Source organism: Beta vulgaris, chromosome 8, assembly GCF_026745355.1.
Source record: "Beta vulgaris subsp. vulgaris cultivar EL10 chromosome 8, EL10.2, whole genome shotgun sequence".
In the NCBI taxonomy this organism is placed as follows: domain Eukaryota; kingdom Viridiplantae; phylum Streptophyta; class Magnoliopsida; order Caryophyllales; family Amaranthaceae; genus Beta; species Beta vulgaris.
This window is the reverse complement of record NC_079209.1, coordinates 21308610-21330862: the sequence shown is the minus strand read 5'-3', so window position 1 is coordinate 21330862 and position 22253 is coordinate 21308610. Positions and strand designations below refer to the sequence as shown.

Here is a 22253-nt window from a genome sequence, read left to right as displayed (position 1 = left end):
TAATTAGTGAAGGACGGAACCTTCAACTACGGATGCTACAAGATATTAAAAGAAATTACAACTTGAGGAAGTACTCCTATCAGTCCATCACCGTCACCGAGACAGACACCACAAAGTATCGCAGTTCGGGTTCTTTCACAGGAGCAGCTCACACAGTCACACTTAGCATCTTACTGGAAGCTAAACAAGGAAAACTCTCAGACTTTGGAGATTAAACGGTCCATAAATGTTTAAACCCTAAAAAGTTGAGATCAGTATTCAATATTATGTACTCACATTAATTCCTCTCCTTTTTCATTTTACGGATATTTGTTGATTTCCCTGCTCCTTCCAAAGTTGGCATATTTCCATGGCAGTAGGCTCTATTGGTAAATTCCATTTCCATTTTCGCATTTCTTCCATATTATTATTGTTCTACATTTCCATTTTATTGTTTACTTCTTAATTATCATGCCAAAATGCATTGTAATATGATAAGTATAATAACTATAAATAATTTATTTTAATTATAGTTTGTTATTTATAATTTTGTTTATGTTTTTGTGTAGATGGGTTGGATGAACATCTGCTCAATGAACTTGTTGCTCGGGGTTCATTGGATTTTGATGCTTGGACTACGCTCATCTCGAGTGTTGAACAAATGTACCATGTAAATAGTTTTCCCGAAAGTTCTCTATCCAATCAATGTATATCTTATGCGGCGCAACCAACTATTTGTTCATCAATCAAATAATATAATTGAATTCCCCAAACCCCTTGTCCTTTTTTTTTTTTTCGGGTTTGTGAGAGGGTTACATTGCTACCTGGCATGTCCTCTACATTAAAATTTCAGTTATTTCTTTGATTCTTTTTTTCTGGATGAGAAGGAAAAGATGGGCTAGGAAGATACTAAGTGCTGCTGGTAATGTAGGAATGTGGAATTTATTGATTTTATTATTTTCTTTTTGACAATGCTGCTTTTAGGAAAATTGCTGTTTTGATGTGTTTATGAATATTTTCTGATTGTGCAGGATGATATAGATAAAATCAGTTTGGTATATGACTCGTTTTTGTCCGAGTTCCCCCTCTGCCATGGTTACTGGAAGAAGTATGCTGAGCATACGACACACTTATGCAGTGTGGAACGTGTTGTTCGAATCTTTGAAAGGGCAGTTGAAGCAGTGCCATATTCTGTTGGTGTATGGGTTGACTATTGTAGCTTCGGTATCTCGTCTTTTGAGGATCCATTGGATGCTTGCAGGTAGAAATACTTATAAATTGTAAACATATAGCAGCTGTTTTGTTTATGGCATGCCATGCTGGTGATAGTTTTTAGTTTGATATATGTTGTTTTAATTGAACATGTTGGTGATAGTTTACACATAATTGAGTTGAGTTGGAATAGCGGATGGTCTTTAATGTAGTTGAGTTGGTGTCATAATTTTTGAAGTAACAAGTGTGTTTTACGTGAAGTGTGCCTTTATATGGTTTGTTTTTCTCTTTAAGTTGCCTTTTCCTTGTGTGTTCTTAGGTTTTGTTTGTTGGATATTGGAAGTCATCTTCTTATGTAATGGCAGTTCCTAAGAAGTAAGAAATAGAAGTATTGTTTGGTTGATCATGGGAAGTCCCTCTTACCTATACCCTGGGGAACTAGGCAAGTAACTTCCTTAGTATTGTGAGAAGTAGGACATCCTAGGAATTGTCGTTTCCAATGCTTTTGTCAACTAAACGACTTTACATTCTTCCACTTCTTATAAACTGCTACCTCCCATATGTTTTTACCAATCTATTGTAGATAGTTAGCGTTCATCGAAATGATCATCACATTATTCCCATATGTTTTTATGTCAACCAAAGAAGCACTAGAAGCTACTCGAAGCGTGCATTAATGTGGTTTATTTGTTGGTCAAGTTGCCTTTTTCTCGATCATAAAATGACTGAAATCTATGAACAATATTTTGTTTTCAAGTTTAATCTTGGTGAAGGTCTAGTCAATTAGATTAGAAGCGAAAGGACTATTTTTGGCAACTTAAAGGTTCTCTATCCATTAAAGTGCAAGATACAGCCTATAAAGCTAAGGCTATTATATTTCAAAATACTGAAGCCAAAATAACCATTTAAGTGTTACAACAGCAACCAAGTGCCAGCATCAGAACTGGATTCACTGAAATCTGTGCAACTAATATGCTAAAAGCAGAATCAAAAGGCTCAAATTATTCTTCATTGCATCTGCTGAGTGCCGACAACCTTTTCTATTTGCTTGTTCTGCATCTTGCCAATTTTTTCCGAGGTGATTGTTCTGCAAGTGGTGATTGTTGTTGTGGAACATCCTTTGTTGATGCAGGTTATTTGAAAGAGGGCTATCTTTTGTTGGGAGGGATTATCTATGCTATAATCTATGGGATAAGTTCATTGAATTTGAGTATTCTCATGAACATTGGAATTCTTTGGCAAGCATCTATATCCAGACATTAAAATTTCCAACAAAGAAGTTACATCACTATTACGAAAGGTATGCATCGGCACTTCTCACAATGTTAATTGGAAGCATATAACTTAAAGAACTTTCGTGGTAAGTTTTTTTTATCATCCCCCTTTCTGTATTAAAGGGAAAATTGTCATGGTTAGTTGTAATCGTAGTTCTTTATATTCCTGGTCAAAGTTCAAAATATAAAATTTCAATTTTATATTGATAGGTTGCTTTTACAAATGTTCGCACTTGCATTTATTTGAGTAATATGACAACCTTACATATTGAAATTGTCTTCTTTATTATTTTTTTCTAATCTACACTTCAGTTGGGAATTGTTAGACTGAGTTAGTGGATTAGCCGCCAAACAATACATTAACCAATTAATTTAACCAGGAATTTGCTTATGACAGCTCATCTGGACTGGAAGATCTTTTCTGTATTTTAGTCATTGAATGGCATAGAAAATAAAATTGACACGTATTAGTTTAGAGGTTCAGTAAACCAAGTATAACTTAAGCTTAAGAAGAAGCAAACTACCATAGAACTGTTAAATCGAGTAAAATGTTGCTTTGATCATCTATCGTCAACTCTGCAACTGACTTACCTTTTGTGATGCTAAAGTCGTGCTAGAAGGAGATTGCCTTCTTTTTAAGCTTATCAAAATAAGCAAGCCGTCTGACATGGTGTAGGAAGCACCAAATATTGATATCCCTCTTGAATGGTTATCTTGCTTTTGCCATCATCTACTCTTAGCTTCTTATTGATGTGGTGGTTAGAAATGCAAAATATTGGAGATGTGAAAAAGCGTTGTTGCTCGAGAGTAGATTTATGATCTAACATGAAAGGACACCTTGATCTGGAGCCTTTTGTTTGAGGCCTGCCAGAGTGCATTGGATCTTCTTAGAGGCAGCAGCATGCCAGGAAACTTACTATGTACTTTACTCGAGAGTCTTGTCACCATTGGCTATAAAAATAGGGCAAGTTGGCTGAGGTGCTGAATATATTTACACTTGTTAATGAGTTGTATGATGTTGTAAAAAAATTACATGAGCTTTGCTGCTCAGCATGATTCTGGAGTTTCCTGAAAGAGCTTGTCTTGGTCGTCTGTTTAATTCACTACCAGTTTGATAGCTTCATAAACTTCAAGAAGATTGATATGGTATCGACATGGCTATAATTAGCAGATGTTAATCCCCACTTACCTACTCATAATGGTGAAAGTGAGCCCCTTCACTAAAAAATGAAGACTGAATCTAATCTCCCCAAGTAGGATTTGAACCTACGACCAGTTAGTTAACAGCCGATGCCACAAAGGAACTATGGAGACTTGACCTCATAGAGTTCAATTCTTGTTCTCTACCTATGACCGATATGAGCTTGAAGCTTCCTTCGTAACTACTCCAACTTCGTTGTGGCTCCCTTGTCTCATTTCATACGGAACCTCAAAGTGGCTCTATTTTATGATATTCCATCTATATCCTAATTCCATTCACTTAATATCCCTTTAGTGTCATCAATATAAGAAAACAACAATTCTTGTTGTCATTTCCAGTTACTGTTTATTGTCTGAATTATGTTTCTTTATCACTATAATAGCCCTGTAGATCTATACAAATATAATCTTATTTTCACTTCTTTTTCTTTTGAAATACAGTTTCAAGAAGTTGGTTGCCATTTGGAAAGAGAATATGCAATATCAGGGAGGTTCTCGAAAGGAGAAGCAGCCAGAACATGATATGATTATTGAAGTGGTGGCATCTGAAGATGCTGAAATTTCTGATGTTATAAATGACTTGTTAGAGCCATCCACTAGAACTAAAGCGTTGCAGAAATATATTTCTGTTGGAGAACAATTTTATCAAAGAGCCTGTGATTTGGATGCAAAAGTGCACAAGTTTGAGCAAAACATACATAGGCCTTATTTTCATGTGAAGTCGCTTGATGACAATCAGCTGCATAATTGGCATCAATACTTAGATCTAGTTGAGGTGGAAGGTGATTTTGACTGGGTATGTGACTGCTCTCGCAATAATTGAGGGGTTGAAATCCTCTCTCGTGTTACAAACATCTAACTACTTGGTTTTATGGATGATAGGCTGTGAAACTATATGAAAAATGCTTAATTTCTTGTGCTCATTACCCCGAGTTCTGGATGCGTTATGTTAATTATGCGGAGTCTAAGGGAGGAAGGGAAATAGCAACTGATGCTTTGGAGAGAGCGACACTTATCTTTTTGAAGGTATGAATAACTTATGATATTATATTGTACACTATGATCTTTATGGTAGTATATCTAATTTACATAGAAAAAGAAATAATACTAAGTGCTTGTTGAACTAAACTCCAGAAGCAGAAACGTTTCATCCATTCCATTCCTTCATTAAAGCTGGTTGGTCGATCTTCTAAATTGAATCCTCTCTCTCTCCTTCAAAGTCAAATCACCTGACTTGATCCTCCAAACATGTCTCCTTCCTCACAGGTCACAAGCCATTTTCCCTCCAAATTATTTTTCCTTAGTAGCACCTCACAAGAGCCATCATTTCAACCATGGATAGGCTGAAGTAAACACCATCATGGATTGATTAGATCGAGAAACATTATGTTTGGGATGTTCTTGATTTCTTGTTGATAACCTTTGAAGTTTGTGGGCTGATATTGATGAATTCTGCCAAATATATCAGAAAGGAGAGAAAAGTATTGGACTTTATTGAAGGAGAACACAGAGATATGTTTTACTTATTTCATATGAGAGATATGTATGATTTCATAATTCATTAAGGCTTTTCTTCTTTCATGTTCATTTTATCCCCCTTCCATACTTTCTAAGATCTCAAGCTACTTTGCTTTATCATTGTTGATTGATTTGTGTTTAATAGGAGAGAGAGTATAGACAGGTGGAGCTTGGTAATGGTCAATTGAGAAGTAGTGGTGGTACGACATGATGACTATGGTCAAAGCATTGGTCCTAGTGATGAGGTGGCAGTGGCAATGTGGTGATGGCTTTGAATTTTGTTACCTCCGTTGGATGGATTTTGAAACCTTAGGTGAAGGAGGGGTAACATTTTGAGGGATTTCATCAAGGTTCAGAATCACAAACAAGAAGTTTGAGCCAAATACTTTTTGATGGAATCCAATCAATCCATGGTTCCATTTCATTTCCAAACCCCTGAATACAGCAAACAACTTCTAAAAGGGAGCATGTCCTGAAGTTTAGTTAGTAAGATGGAATCCCACTTTTGAAGTAGATATCAATAGACGAACTTTACATACAACTGCATTGTCATTGTGTTGGAATTTTCCCCCTCAATCAGAGTAGATCACTCAAGTAGTCAATGCAGTTGTACATGCGCGAATAGGGAAATTTAAAAAGTTTTCTATATTTATCTTGGGATCTGAACTATGTTCTGGAATTTAGATGACTTAAAGAATGGGATGAAGGGAATACATTTCAATGCGAACTAAGTTTGGATTGTCCAAGAAGAGAAGGTCTAACATTTAGGATGATTGCGCTAATTGCTTTGCAAGTCAAAAGCAGATGTATAAGTTCTTATCAAGTTTAGGTCAATTAATATTAAGTTACTTGGACTTGGGTGCTAATACTGGACATAAGTATGCGTTTAGTTGTCAGCCTTTTCCATTGCATGAAAAATATCCTTACTTTGTCCAACCATTATAAGTGAAATGAAAAGTCCAAGTGGCATAGAACTATACTAGTTCAATTTAATGAATAAATAAAAAGTTAAGGAGGTTAAGAAAGAAGAGTGGCATATCGAGATCAATATGTGATCACTTACATAAGGCCTGTGATCAACTTGGCCAGTATTCCAACAAACTTTTACGATATTGAAAAAGAAACATTGGGGAAAATGTTTTGATGGGTCAAAATCAACACCTTTATAATGTGATACACTGATACATTATTGTGTCAGGTGAAATAGCAACAAACATATTAAACAGCATAAGGAAAGTAAAAACACTTTTACTCTCTAGTCTTGCTGTAGAACAGGTAAAGCGGGCTGAACTACAATCAAGTGGGGTTCAGGTAGGCAAAAACATGAGGCTTCAAAACGGAAAACTGGCAAAATCAGATAGTTGATAAGGAATCAAGTGTCAGTATTTTCTGAATGGCTTGTTCCCTGTGAGGCATACCCAATTTTCATTTGCAAAATTATTAACCAGATCCAACTCCAAGACTTGGTGTTGACTCCTTCAGAAAGCCACAACCTACCTAATTAAAGATTAAAAATTTCCATTGCTTTTCAAAGCTGGAAACTCTACAAACACTCTTAGAGGCTAGAAATTCAGTGCCAAATCTGTAAGACACTTGGGCCAAATTTCAATAAATGCGAAAGGTTAGATAAAAGTAAAAGAATACAAAATCCCTTTAGTTAGGGCATTATCCTATGACCCCCGTCCCAAACTAACAAAGTAACTAAAATTGCCTCTAAATCTTTCTTTGTATCCAAATGACCACCTCATATCCAGCATTTGTTACTAGGCCGTTTTTGGAAGCAATGCATGTTACCCAATCTTTTTGATGTAAACATATCTTTTATTAGTTTTATATAAGTAACATAGAACTTTAGAAGTCATTGTTGATCAAGTTAAACGAAGTATCTCAGGGGTATACAATTTCAATCTTACAAGTCTTTATTTTTTGTTTTCTTTCTATGTGTGTAAGGTTTTCTTGTTAGGAGCTAAGCATTGAAAGATCTTGCTTTTCTACTTTTTAATATCTTATATTCTGTCACATTTACTCTAGGAAGACTTGCACAGAAATAACCTCTCAACCATAGCATCGAAACCTGGATTTTCGAAATAAGATTCTCCACCTAGGTAATCTCAATGTAGATAAGTACGCAACAAAAAGGACATCAGAGCCTTAGTTTCAAAAGGAACTTCCATATAGACAGGTGTGACCATGTGAAGCATATATAGTGTGTGCCCTTCCGCCAAATTAGTGAATCGGCATGAAACTATTGAATTTCTGGTTTACCTGTGAAATTATGTTGGATTCCCACCTGTTGTATTTTCCCCCTTCCGTGATTTCAGTTTAAATGCATTAGCAAGTATTAATTTTACTGGAGACTCTGTTTATACAATGATGTCTGACTGTCTGAGTATTTCATTGGTGGTGAGTGCCCGAGTGGTTTAAATTAGATGAAGTTTGATCCTTTCTTTCTGATAGAGCTACAAAGTATATACTCTTTCCGTTGATCCTAGTTGATATTGCTTTTATAGGATAATTTAACTGGAGTTGCTTTACATTATTAGAAAGTTCACAGCTTTACTGAATTTGTGGACTGCAGAATGTGCCTGAGATTCATCTTTTCAATGCTTGGTTTAAGGAGAAAATAGGTGATGTTAATGGTGCACAGGCAGCATTTCTGCAGTGTGACCATGAATTTGAATCTTACTCCACTGACGCAATCAGGAGGAAGGCCAATATGGAAAGGCGCATGGTATGCAGATGTCTAATATTTGCCAGGTTGTCAAAATTATCTCGAGTTTAGGGAAAATAAGGCCTGTATATTAATGACTGAATTGTCAGGGAAACTATGCCACATCATCCAGTATATACAAGGAAGCAATTGAGTTGGCTGCAGACAAGAGCCCAGAGACGCTTCCAATGTTGTATGTGCATTTTGCACGTCTTCAATACATGGTAGGTAATTCTTCATTCCATCATTTCTTCATCTTAGATATTTTTCTGTTCTTTTTTGTGATGAAAAATCTACCTCCTCTGTTCCAGGAGCTAAAACAAAAAAAATTTCTTCTGTATGTCATCTTGGTAAAAAAATGCAATACTTGATGTGATTATGTGTGTTTTAGCAGCAGGAACCAGGAGATGAGGTGACACACGTGGTTCTAGTAGGCAGCACATTAATGAGTTTGTTTCTTTTTGAGGGTCAAATTTGTATGTGTTTTCTTTTCGAAGTTCAAAATGAATGTGAAGGATATGATGATTCAAAGTAAGAAATTCTAAGGAAGTGAAAAGTAGAAATTAAGATCAATGTTCACATTCAATGTAAGAAAACTAATCCAAACTTAACACTGAGTTGCAGTTCAAGAAGTTTCAAGGCATCGAGACTAGCAAAAGTCTAAAGTAAACTATGAAGTAAATGATAAGAGACAATAATCTAGAGGAGAGCCTCTCAATAAACTTTTAATGAATGTTTCACCCGGTACCCTGAGATTTACTAAAATGCACAGGGTATGTTTTGAAAAGTACATGACTTGATCTTGCCGTCAAGTTTCCATCAACTCCATTAGTTATGAGGGCCAAATTTGGATAATTAATTCCTAATTAACTCTAATTAAACCTTAATTACCCCCAATTAATTAAACATCCACCTGCCTACCACCCTACCCGTCCCAATCCTTACCCAGCCACCCACGCCCAACCACCACCACCCCCGTAAAAACCTCTTCACCTTCCTCACCCCCGAAATCCACCCACCCACCAACCCAGACTCCGAAATCCACCCACCCACCAACCCAGACTCCGAAAACCACCCTACCAAACCACCCCAGCCACTGCCTAGCCCTTGAAAAACACCCCACCCACCACCCCAATCACCGCCCCAGTCCCCATCCCACAAAAACTACCCCCACAACCATCCCAACCCCCCAAAAAAAGTCCATCACCACCCAAGCTCATGAAAACCACCCCCACCACCACCCAGACCCCCGAAAAACACCCCACCAACCTCCCCAACCCCCGAGAACTACCTCTTTTATATCCATGGTTGCCTTTGATCACATCCATGGCTGCCTTTGATCATCGCCGTCGTCTTTTATCCTCGCTAAATAGTAGTTGGTGACCTTTTGATGTTGAATTCAACAATAAAAGTTTTAGATTGGAACTTTTCATAATTGAATTCAACCATCTCTAAGCAGTTGTCTTTTCCTTGTTTGTGGATATGTAAAAATTTAATCTCCAAAATGCTGGTAAAGAGTTATGGCCCTGTGTTTATCAAGCTTGTAATTTTGGGGGACTTGTGATCAATGATTTCTGGTGGTCAGAGCTAGGCTGTCGGCAGTCCTCGGTATTGTGGTAAAGCCGACTATTGGTGGTGGTGATTGCAAGTTATTGGACGTCGTAGATGGCCAACGGTGGCGTTGAGGGAAGATCGTCGGTAGGCTGGGGTCACTGGTCATGGGGGCAACGGTGGGGATGGGAGGGGGGTGGCTGGGGTGTTGAGTTGATTGGGGTTTTCAAATGTGTGGGTGGAACTAGGTTGATTTTAATTGTTCTTTTTCAAAATATGATAGTTAACAGAAACTTGACGGCAGGGTCAAGTCATGTATTTTTTCAGAACCGCAACGGCACCTTGAAACTGCGAGGGTACCCTGTGCATTTTCGCAAAACTCAGGTACCCCGGTGAAAAATCCGATTCTTTGATACAAAGCTAATTCAGTTACATTGAATAACTCTCTTATATGTAGCATTAAAATCCCCTAGTCCTTACTAAGAAAAGTAAGAAAACGAAAGCTAGCTAATATATTTCTTGCAACAGTTGAACAATTCGGTCGCTTGACGAAGTACCACTATTATTTGATTTGAGAATTTCAAAAACTCTACCAGCTGCACATCCCAAAAAGAACTCTAAGTTTTGAATTACAAATCCTTTCGAAAGTGAAACTAGAAAACTCAACCTCTTCCAGTAACTTTTAATAATCATCAAGGAGTCAATGTAGTAAAAAAGATCTCTACATCTGTTTAGGGATCTGAATTTTGGTCATACAGAAGATATGATTTTAGTCACTTTTCGAATGCCAAGCATGTTGCTTATATTCTCTGCCAGGGATGAACTAGGCTCTTGAACTTGTCCCTTGCATGACAGAACTAACCAACTCCTACCTACCATGGACTATGCTCATAATTGGTTCTCCTCACCTTTGAAGTTGATCTGTCGCTTATTCCATGCCGTTCTTGTGCATTAGTAATACTTCAATTTTACCCTTCTCTTCACTGAAAGAAATGTAGTATTTAATGCTAGGCAGTAGGCATAAAGGCACCACATATAAATGAGCCTGTCGTTGTTCTTGATTTAAGAACTTTTTAATCTTTGCACTGCAATCTTAACTACCTGATTTACGCAGTTTAAGTTAAGTTTTAGTCAGATGTGTGTAATTAAAGTTCTTTGTCTGGCATATGATGACGAGCTTTAGCAAATCTTCTTCGATGATGGTGCTAGAGTTGTCCAACGTTGTAGGTGTGATCCCCAAGGATGTTCATATTGATCTTTATCAGATATATTTTGCCTACCAAAAAGGGGAGTAATGATGTTTTTAACTTGTATTACAATTATGAAGTTTGTGAATTATTTAAAATGATCATGCCTTTGTGCTGATGGATCAATCATATACTCGCTCCATCCTATATAATTTGCAATACTAACCGGCGCAGAGTTTAAGGAATTTATATTGACTTCTTATCTCTTATTGGTGGTTGGTAATGGAATAGTTTTTTATACGGATTTTTTGCCAAATACCCCTCAGTAAATTTCTTTTTTTCACAAATGTCCCCCAATCTTTTAAAATTTACTACATACCTTCCAATTTCCTTAAACTTGACCAAAACACCCTTAATGATTAACAATCGTCAAATTTTTTAGTTATCAACCCCTAATTTTGTTTCCAAACTATAATTAACCCTTACTTGAGTTATTACCATAACAATGATGTGCATTAAATAGACCACTGTCGGAACACCACCTTTGGCCTAAAAAGAGATACGGAGGAAGAGAGACAAAAGGGGTCACAAAAGATGTTCTAATGGTTGTCAATTAAGGTTAATGGGTCAAATAGGGGTAAATTAGGATTTGGTAACGAAATTAAGAATTGATGACTAGAAAAGCTGATGGGCATTAGTCTTTAAGGATATATGGTGAATTTTAAAAACAAGGTTGAGCGTATTTGGTGAAGAATTACTCGGGGGTATTTTTATACCAAGCTCATCCACCTAAGATTCTCATTTTCAAACACCCAATAATTGATTTAAGGATTACGGTTCTTATATTTAGAAAAAGATCAGTACAGTATTGTAAACGAATCCCCAAAGGTTAGAAAGACCCTTTTTCTTTATAGGAAGTAGGAACCCACCAGATTCTTCGTTATTTGAGAATTTTAGCGTTATGTTCCAACCAATTACTAAATGTTTAGTAAATTGGGATTTTTAAATTATGTTGTATTTGTTTTATTTGTTCCTATCTTGCTATCAACAAAGTTAGCTTTTCTCGCTTGGTGCTTTCTTTGTGGCAGTTGAGTCTATTTTGTTTGAAATTAGATAGGTTCAGCCTGGTGTAGCAAAAGATGTTCTGTTAGCTTGGAAGATGAAGGACAAGCAGTTGGAGATATGTGAAGCTACTTTCTCTAGCTATGTGGTGATGCATATGGAAGAAGAGGAATCACTGGATTTTGAGGGGAAAGCTTTATCATGCAACGCGTTTTCTGTTTTTTTTTTTTCTTAAGGGTCTTATATGTTGGAGTGAAGTGCTTGATTAGTTTTCTTGATTTTGTATATTAGAGAATGTATGATTACGTGGATAGAGACGAGATTATATTTATAGGTTTTTCTTTAATATGGTTTTGGGCACTCGTAAGTAATTTGGGGTAATTTTTTTATTTTACTTTTTTTTGGTAACATTGGCCCTCCATATTATATAGTTTGACTTGACACCCTTCTTATCTTCACAATACAAGTTTCTAGTACCTATTGAAAAAAGAAGTTTTGGTTTTATTAGCCTTTAGGGTCTTATGTTTCTTTTGGGTAGATTGCAGATGATGTGGAGGCCGTCAAAGAGGTTCTGTTAAACGGCATTCAGCGTGTGCCTCACTCGTACCTACTCCTGAAGGTATATTGTCCATTGAAGAGGCCATTTACTGGAGTCCTTTTTGAGAATGAAGATTATAGTATCTGAGAAGTCATAGGTCATTGTCACTCCATGATGAAAGGGTTGGTGGAAATTCATAATAATGGAACTCCTGTTAGGTTTATGGAAGAGTATATGGCCATATGATGATTAGTTATCTCAGAACAACTCTATCTTATAAACATTAAAATTGTCAACATGATTCTCCTATCTTGCAGGAACTTATACTTTTTGCACTGTTGCATGATGGAGCAAGGGAAGTGGAGCTTTTGGATTCTCTTATGGCTCGCGCACTTGCACTTGAGACAGATGGTTCTGGTGGTCTCAGCAACAAAGATCAGGAGGACATATCAATATTGTATTTAGAGGTTCTTACTTTTTCCCATATTCTTATCTCCACTAATTTAATGTGTTTCCTTACTTGATGCTCAGTTTGCATGTTTGTGGTTCATGAATCTGCTGCTGCCATTTTCTTTTCTAGCTAAAGACCTTAACTATATAATCCTTTTAGCATGCTTAATTTTCTATTCATTTTTTTGAAGTCTTTCCCGTAAGCAGGATCAACTTCTGTTCATGATCTTGATTAATAAAGCTGCTACTTCCATTTCCTTTTCTAGCTGAAGACCCTAGAAGTAGATGATCCTTAAAGCATGCTTATGTTGCGAACTATTTGTTGATTCATTTGAAGCCATTTACAGAGGAGGATCAACTTTTGTTCTCTCTACTCATGTTCATAAAACTGTTTTTCAAGTGGGATTGACTTGTTTTTATGACCCGAAAAGACCTATGTATTTGACTTTTTCCCGCTGATAAAGAAGTCCGTCTGTGAATTCATCGTGTTGAAGGATAACGTTATCATGAAGTGATTTGCAGTAGTTTGATGAGCTTTCCTTGGTCATTCATTCTAGGGTGTTGTCAAAATTTTCTTGCATATCATATGATGTTATGGAAAAATTCTGCATGTTTTAGATAAGCATGAACCTTGTCTCATTTATCATTTTGCTAGCAATGGCTTGCAACAAAATCTCATGCATACATGCAGGGTACACCTGCATGCATATCGTGTATGCATGTATACTTGCAGTTATATGTACGAACAATGACTAAGAATTATAATTTAAGTTTCATCAGAGAAGTTGAATAGATTTATATAGGATTCATTTTTTACAAGTAATGGAATCTTGACGCGCATGAAAGGATTTAAAGATAATCATGGCTAAATATTTTGGCATTTCCTCTAGCATCGAACTCAAATTCATAATTTACATTTGAATTTTCTTTTTTTTTTGAAAGGAGTGAATTTTCCATCTCTAAACATTATAGAATTTTGGAACTTTTAGAACCTACTTGAAATTTTTATTGGCACGTATAAACGGTGGTGTCACCCACATAGGAAAGGTGGGCAAGGACAAAGAAGCTCATGCTCTCGAGCTATAGTCAAGCAATTAATCGCCAAAATCAAATAGAGTCAAGTGAACTTGAAACCTTGGCAAGGGGAAGCAGTACCCTCATGATTCCATTGTTCGTTTCTTTCTAAGTGCATCGCGAAACATCATGGGAATCATTTTCCGCCTTAGAGAGTCAAGTTTTATGCCCTTCTCTTCCAGGCAACAAGCACACCCTTTGCATTGCAAGGCTGCACCCAGCTTAACCCTAACAAGACTAATGATAAGTGCCAAAGAAAAAGAACTAGGGGCGTAAGTGGATTCGGAAAAGTACAGAGTACAGGCCAAACTTGTTGGACTGGAGTGGACTGAGGATGTTTGGACTAGATCTGGACTCCACTTTTCGAGTCCAAAATTTTGGAGTGGACTTGGACTTGAACGTTTGGAAGACAGAGTCCAAGCTTTTTTTGTCAAGTGTATTTAGATGTCGAGAATTTTATTGTGCACGTAAAACACATATTTCTGTTCAATAGAGAAAGTTTAAAAAAAGTGCCTCCACAAATGTGCCAAAGAAAATTACTCCTTGTCTGACTTGCAAGAGTATATTACCAAAGTAGAGTGTCTCTGACTATTCTAAGTTTTCTACTTTTGCTAAGTTTTTACTTTTTACTCTACTATTCTTGTAATGTTGAGAGCCATAGTCACCCATCCACCTTTACTCTACTTCCTCTTCGGGCTTAGCTTCCATTTCCTAGAACAATGTCAACTTACACAATTGGCGGAGGGAGTACGTTTCACATGATCAAAGAGGGGTTAAGTGGTGTAGAATAGGACGAGTGATTGAGTCATACAAATTAGCTTTTCTTCTACATATTTCCGACTTTAGCTCCATGGAGTAATCTGCTACTTGATAACTAGTTTTATGAAAATTGTCAAAGCCTATATTTTAAGCTATGCCTTTTGATGGTCCAATATTTGATAATTGCAGTTTGTCGACTCTTGTGGAAGCATCCATGATATAATAAGGGCATGGAATCGCCATTTGAAAAATTTCCCACACTTGGTAAGAGTGCATTCCTCCCTTAAGAAGCCTGCTAAAGCTGGTGCTATGTGGAAGATGGTTATTGAAGGTAGGCCTGATAGTCCTAGTACTCACTCTCTAAGGTCTTCGAAGGAGCATGACAAAATTAATTTGATTCAGCTGCCTCCTCGAGATAAAGTAGTAGTGGCAGAGAATGTTGACAAATCTGAACGAGCTATCCATGAACAGACACAGTTTGAAGATAGCGATGGCAAATTGATTGATCTGGAGCTGGTGACTTCAGAAGTCACAAAGACCTTTCTAACGGAGGAGTGTAAAGCAAATGAGCCAGGTACTGGCCTGCTAAATCAGACTGCTGATGATAGAAATTCTGGGGAAGCTGCCACGGACCCTAAATCACATGGCATCCAGGAAAAACAAGAGCAAGATCAAAGGTCTCAAAAAGAAAAGCCAGATTCACTGGAGGGTCATTCTTTGAGTCCTCCGGATGGTGGTAGCAAACCAGCAGGTGGCCACGACATAGATAAAATCCGCTCAGTCTCGAGTCCTGTAAGTCGCGGAGATAATTTTGCTGCCGAAACATGTGGTGAGTCTCTTTTTCCCTCTACAATGACACGTAAGGACCTTTCATCAACACTATCAGCAGATCATCCTTCGGATAAAGAGGGAAATCCGCGAAGGTTCAACTCATCTGGTAAAGTTCGTTCAAGACTTGGCTCCCCTGGTAATTCAGGAGAGAGACTAGAAAGGTCGCTTTCGCCAAGAAGACGCATCCATGGGTGTACAGATGATCGGCGACACAGAGAGCGGTCTCTTTCTCCACGAAGGCACAATTCTCGCTGGAATTCAGAAGACCGCTGGCATCGTGATAAACGTCATCGTCGTTATTCTCGGTACCAAGATAGTTCACAAGGTCAGAAAGATGGCCGAATACAACATCAACATATAGTGATCATTGGCAACAAACGGCAAACACAGACTGCCCAACAGCAATCTACGGGATCTACATCACAGACTCAGACCCAACTTCCTGTCCAATCTGTTGCTTACCCTCAAGCTCTGACGAACCAGTATCCGCTGCCCATCAATGAGCAATATGGCAATGCGCAGAATAACCAATTGTACAATCAGATGTGGCAATATTATTACTACAACCAGCAGCAACAGCAGCAGCAGCAGCATGTACTGCAACAACCACCATTAGGTCCACAGCAACAACTGCAACAAATGCAGCCTCCTCAGCAGCTGCAGCAACAGATGCAAAATCCAGCCCAGCAGCAGCATATGCAAATTCCTCAACAGCCATCTCTTCATCAGCAACAGCTTTTACACTTGCAGTATCAGCAGCAACAGTTGTTTCCGCAGTTGCAACAGCAACAAACTAATGAGCAAACGCAGTCTCAGCAGCAGCAATTACAGCAGATACAGCAACAGCAAGTTTACCTACAGCAGCAGCAGCAGCAGCAGCCGCAGCCCCAGCCCCAGCCACAGCCACAGCAACAGCAACAGCAACAGCAGGGACACATTCAAGAGCAACAGCAGACACAGCCGCAGCAACCAGAGGAAGTCTATCTTCAGCAGCAGATGCAACAACCACAGGAATCATATCAGTACCAGCAAGTTCAGCAACAACAGTACTTACTCTACCTCCAGCAGCTGCACCAATATCAACAATCACAGAAGCAGCCAGGACTAGCTCCAGATCAGAAGTCATTGCACGAACAACAAAAATTACCTCAGGACCAGCAACAAGAACTGCCGGAGCAGCAGCATAGGGATGAAAAGTCACAGCTTAAACAAAATTATGGTTCAGCAGAAGTTAGTTCAAATAACAGTCCTCAAGAACAGGTGTTGACTGATTCTCTTCCATCATCTTATACATATGCTTTTCTAGTGTCAAGTCTTGAACATTTACGCATATGCTTTTCTATTATATCTTCCTCAGTAATTGAACGTAATGCTCTTTTCAAAAAAAAATTATCCTTGGTGGCATTTTGTGGTCTCCAACATGTGTCTTTAACGAATGCAGTGTCTGATTATACTGAAACTTTGATGGTTACTTTGGTTATAATCTTTTTTCATTTTTTCTATAGATCATCATATTCATGAAATATTTGTGCTTTATGGTATAGTATTTATAAGTTTTACCTTAATAGTCAAGCTAAATATCTTTGGAACAAAGAGAGTACAAATTAAAGTAAAATTCCTAGACTAAGGAAGGAGCTCCTGAATCAGCGCACGGCCAAATCAGCAGCAAGAGAACTGCCTTGGGAACTGGAAACCAAAAATTCCATGACCAGAGATGCTGGCAACATCTCTTATGTGTATGTGGTCAAAATAATAGCATCTAACCGAAAAAATAATAATAGCATTGCCAGGTTTGTGGAGTGAGGTCATAGGTGGTGAGAAAATATCATATTTTGAGTTGGCATTGTGTGAAGTTTATGGAGAAGAATGACCTGGGTTTTCATCATTGGTGTATAAAAGGTTCTCTTCAGTAGTGAAATGTAGAGAAGAGTGACTCTTGGGTTATTGTCAATGTGAGGCAGGACTTGCAAAAAACCTATTGAAACAATACATTTGCGGTGAAAGAAATTGGTTTTAATTTTGCTATAGAAGGGAAAGATATATGTAGAGAAGGTTTAAAGTGGTAGCTCTTGTTATTGAAGGATTTTCCACTTCACAAACCTGTTTTGTTGCTAGTGAAAAACTTTGGTAGTGGATTCTTTTGTTCTCTGTTTTAGCTAGTATTCTTTTGAAAATCACGAATGCAGGTCCGTTGGCGGTGTCGGTTACGATGACGGCTGAAGCGGCTTGCAATGGATGAATGGAACAGAGCATGGTTAACACGGCGTGGAATTTTTTAAAAGTCACATAAACAAATTATTAATCTCAACTTTGCATCTGGAGTTTAACAAGTATTCCTTCAATATTATGACTAAACCTATCATATGCTTGGGTTATATATATGTTGAATGAATAAGAACTTAAAACATGAGTGTTTTATCGTATTATTCATATAAAGAAACGCTAATATACATTACCCAACTTGAAAGCTTAAGTCACCTTCTTACTTATTTGTTGTGTGCACATTGTGTTTTTCTTATCGCAATGTATGTTGTTCCTTTCTGTCTTTTGGCCAATTCTGACAAGTAACGTACTTAACGGGAAAAAAGAATTCTAATGTGGCAAGTCAGCATTATGTAACAGACATCGGGGCGTTACGTAATGACAATTTGCGGAACGAGAAGTTTAATATAGGTTACATAATGGGCATTACGTAATAGAATTCCCGAGTTTTTATTCCATGATTCCTTCATATTGATGATAAATATATGTCTGCGATTCTGCTTTTTGTTAAGTGATTCGCTGGCCTGTTGTCCATTAGATCTAGTGATCCTAGTATCCTAATAGTTTTCAGATCTAGTGGCTCGGTTGGTTAATTCTCCTGTGAGCTCATATTGCACTTAAATTATGGGGATCCCAAGTCCTTTATCTAACCAATCATGTCCCTTCAAGCGTAAAATTTCAGATTGCAAGACCTAGCACATGATAAGTTTTTTATCGTCAAATTTTCCGGCATTTTCTCTCAAAAATGTATCTCCAAAAGAAATCACATATTCTTGTGAGAGTCTCTTAATCTCCAAAATGTCACTTTCAGCTTGAAGTAATTGGAGTTTTCATGTCTCTTACTTTTAGTCCTAGCTATCTTGGAGTCATTTTCTGAGACTCTCTTTTCTTCTTTTTATACCAAAGATCACCATTTTGTAGCACCCTCTCAATTTCTTATTTTGCCGGAGCCCCCCCGACTCCCGTGCTTGCTATTTTTCCTTAGGCCACTATAAGCAAAAATGTCCTTAAATACATTTTGGTTCCTTCTTATGCTAAAATTTTGAGGGCTCATCATATCCTCCCTTATCACTTGCAACTGGAACATGAGCAGAAATTTGCACGTGACTTATCTATTACCTGAAAACTTTCCCCATCTTGTGATCAATATTTTCATGCTCAAAGGACTGAATCCTCAATACTTTGCTTGCTGCGCAACGACATTACCAATACCCATTGATCATTACCCCTCATATGATTGCCTGACATCACTTGCCTGGTTAAATTTTCCTTGCTTTCTTGATCTGGGCCTCACCCGTAACCTTTGGGCTGTAATTGCAGCAAATCAAACTAAAGTAACCATACAAGAGATTAAGCTCCTGTGACTGTTGGGCAATGACAAAAAAGGTTGGGACTTTAGGATCCCGTTTAGGGATGAGGAGACCTTGGCTACACAAATTCTGTTAGTGACACAAAACAGGTAAGATCCTTGGGCATAGTTGTGACATTTGTAAATTCTCAATTTTAGTGACATTTCTAAATTCTCAATTTTAGTGACATTTCCGTTAGCCTTCTCTTTCGTGATGTCGAGATTTTCACTTTCGAATTTGTACTTGAACCTAGAAGATGCTTGAACTGCTAAGCACGTGAAAAACTCAACATTCTTCCGTTGCATATGACCCATAATTGGTCTCCGTTATTGTGGCCATACCAGAGAGAGCTTGACTTCGCACTGAATTCAATGAAATATATGGATAGCATAATTATAAAACTGACTCGTGTTCCTTTGTAACTTTATCGTTCAAGAATGAGGTATTTGGTATAGCTTTCTTTCCCTCCAATTGGAACCTTATGCCAATATGTTAAGATTGTTTGAGGGAGACCGGTAGAGGTCTAGTATATGAAATCTCATGAATTCCAGCTTTGATTGTACGATTTTCATCCCTAAACAATAAAAAAATGCAAATACATCAAATTTTGTAGGCAGTACAATTAGGGGCTCGAGTGTTGGAGCTCCTTCACCTCGAATCATAAGGCTAGGGACTCCAGTCCATGTATCCAAACTTTCCTTGGCAGAGCCATGTTTGATTAATGTGCAGATGAAAAGATTTCATGTTTTCTAACTGTTCTTGTTAACAGGGTCAAGGATCAGAACTTACCCATGGCTCAACTTCTGCAGCACCATCCCAAGACGAGTTGCCTGAAATTGAAGGAACGGATATTTGATGCTTCAGTTGAAACACTTTTTAGGCTGTATAACTCAGACTCGACTACTAGTGTCGGACATAAGTTTGTTTTTTGGTGTCAGATACTGCCACGTACGAAAATTTTGCATGCATTCGTTCCAAAAGAAATTTTGGTGTCCGCATCAGCTCAGGTACTTGGGTGACATATAAAAGTTGGCTAGTATAATTTTGCAGATGACTTGTAAATGATTAGGCCTTTCATCACTATACTTTAAGCTTTGGCAATGATAATAGAAACATTTCTGTTGTGTACTTCTGTTCGTCATATGTAGCTATTGTAATTCTCAAGTGTATCTTGGCTTATAAAAAAATTATAGAAACTCAACCTTTCCAGTCTTGCCTTGATTTGCTGTTCACTAATAGTGGGACTTGCAATGTGCTGCTCATATTTTCGATTTGAGTTTGAACTGAAAGATGCTTTCATGTGACTTTATCTTGTACAACTGCCAGGCCATAGAGCAACTGTATAAGTGATTAAGTAGGCAAGCCTAGTTTAATGTAGTCGGTATTTGACAGGAAGGACAAGATCAGGGCAAAATGGCGATATTGCTCAAACTATTCTTATTTTTATGATTAGATTTACTCTGAAATTACGTAAAAACAAAATGATGTGGTTTTAAATGTGTCTCGATATAATATTATGTTTTGAAGTGTTGCTATCTTTTCGGGACAAAAGGTGTATTAATTTAGATAATTTTATATTCTTTGTTTCTGCCCCGTTGTGTTTTGATTAATTTTAAATTTTTGGTTGGATAAATTTGATGAAAGATAAAAATGGTGGAAATGAATAGAGGAATGCTAGAGTAGAGTTGTAGTCTTTTGTGATCATTATAAAATGAGACAATCTTCTAGAGACATTGAAAAGAAAAATGAGGCAAACATGAGGAACAAAGAGGGTATAAGATCTTGTTTCTCATCTCTTCATTTTCTATAAGGTTTGATATTTGAGGATCAACATTGGCCTATTGGTTATAGGACTCCTTCTTTCACCTCTGCAATAGGGATTCGATATTAATCCCTTGCAAACAAGATCTCAATTTCTACCTCTTTTGGCAAGGGGATCCTCTTTATCTTATATAAAAATAGAGTCGAAATATATGTACTGTCGAAGTTAAAATATCATAAGGAGAGAAAAAGATAGTGTGGGATAGAGAAATGACATGTACAGAATTACAGATGTGTAGGAGTTCTAATTAAACTCGAAAAACTAATAGGTAGTGGTTTTGTATAGATTCCTATTATATAAGTTAAAGGGGAGAGTTATGGTGTCTCTCTTAGAATTTACTTAATTGCCACTGCATGATATAAATATTAGATTCTAAATTTCCACCCACAACTTCTAACAGTTAGTCAAAACCAATTCAACGCATAAACTTGCCGGGAAAAAAATCAATCAATCTCTATTAAACACAATCAACTCATATAAAAGCTCAATCTCATAAATTTGCCAATAAAAAGATTCACAATCAAGAACTTACAAAACATAATACCACATACAAAAAAAAATATACATGGCATTCTAATTATATAAACAACTCAGATTCAACTCAAAATAATTTTTCCGTAATACAAACACAAACTCCAAACAAAAAAAAAACAGTTCTCTTCATAGATTGGAGCTTTCATGGCATTCTCAAATTTGCGAATATTTTACTGTTAATCAGGTATGCAGTTTGTTATTGAAAATAAAAGTATGGTTAATGTTCTATGTTCAATAAATATTAAGAATTAATATATCTAAATTCATTTATAAAAAATTAATATTAAAAATCACTCACAATAACCTTTGTAAGTTTTTTGCATTAGCGAATTATTATATCAAGATTTATCTATCTATTAATCTTTCACATTTTAAGAGTAATCATAACTAAAGTATGCATGGAGTATATAATAACAAGTTTTAAAATTAACACACGCCTCACGTACATATAAAATTAGTAGTATATTAAGAGAGTATCTTACTCTCAATCCAATTTCACAGCTCCCCGGAACAATGTGATGTGTGTGCGACGTTTATGTGTATGCATAAATTAAGTGAATGATGGGTAACATCTTGTGCATGTACCTTTGTGCTAGAAACAACCAGCCTTTTATTATGTTTAAAATTGAAGTGTTGTGAATGTTCGAATCCCCTTTTCCCTTCTTTATACTACTTTCATGGCTCATATGAATAAAAATATAAATACAATGATACCAAACAAAATCTTAATCCCCCAATACCTTTCCAACTTGGCAAAGTAACACTGCAGTGCTTTTAGCCCTAAAGATTTTTATGGCCTCCACACATTGTTAATAATTACTTGTTTCTTTTTCAAAAATTCTTTCTATTTTGACAGATTTCCTCTTTCAAAAAGATTCTAAATAGAAACATCAAAAGAAAACGAAGGGAGTACTATAAAAATCAAGAGAGACTTTCAAGTT

General features: G+C 37.0%; 1 protein-coding gene across 5 annotated transcripts; it reads left to right on the top strand.

Annotated features, from left to right (window-relative positions):
- Positions 1-39: 39 nt before the first annotated feature.
- LOC104883831 (pre-mRNA-processing factor 39-2) lies at positions 40-20175 on the top strand. Of its 5 annotated transcripts, XR_002038871.3 has the most exons (13): positions 40-368; positions 549-649; positions 1011-1240; positions 2324-2491; positions 4107-4461; positions 4548-4691; positions 7762-7914; positions 8004-8117; positions 12232-12312; positions 12549-12698; positions 14704-16605; positions 18928-19066; positions 19726-20175. XR_002038871.3 is itself a non-coding variant. In XM_048635147.2 (12 exons), exons 1-12 carry the CDS (start codon positions 350-352, stop codon positions 19810-19812), a joined length of 3465 nt encoding a protein of 1154 aa, XP_048491104.1. In that variant the 5' UTR covers positions 41-349; the 3' UTR covers positions 19813-20175. The 5 variants fall into 5 exon arrangements, 4 of the variants coding, with proteins under 4 accessions (XP_048491104.1, XP_048491103.1, XP_010666696.1 ...); XM_048635147.2 differs by lacking the exon at positions 18928-19066 and having other exon boundaries at positions 41-368; positions 7801-7914; XM_048635146.2 differs by lacking the exon at positions 18928-19066 and having other exon boundaries at positions 41-368; positions 8004-8121; positions 12239-12312.
- The last annotated feature ends 2078 nt before the right edge of the window (positions 20176-22253 follow it).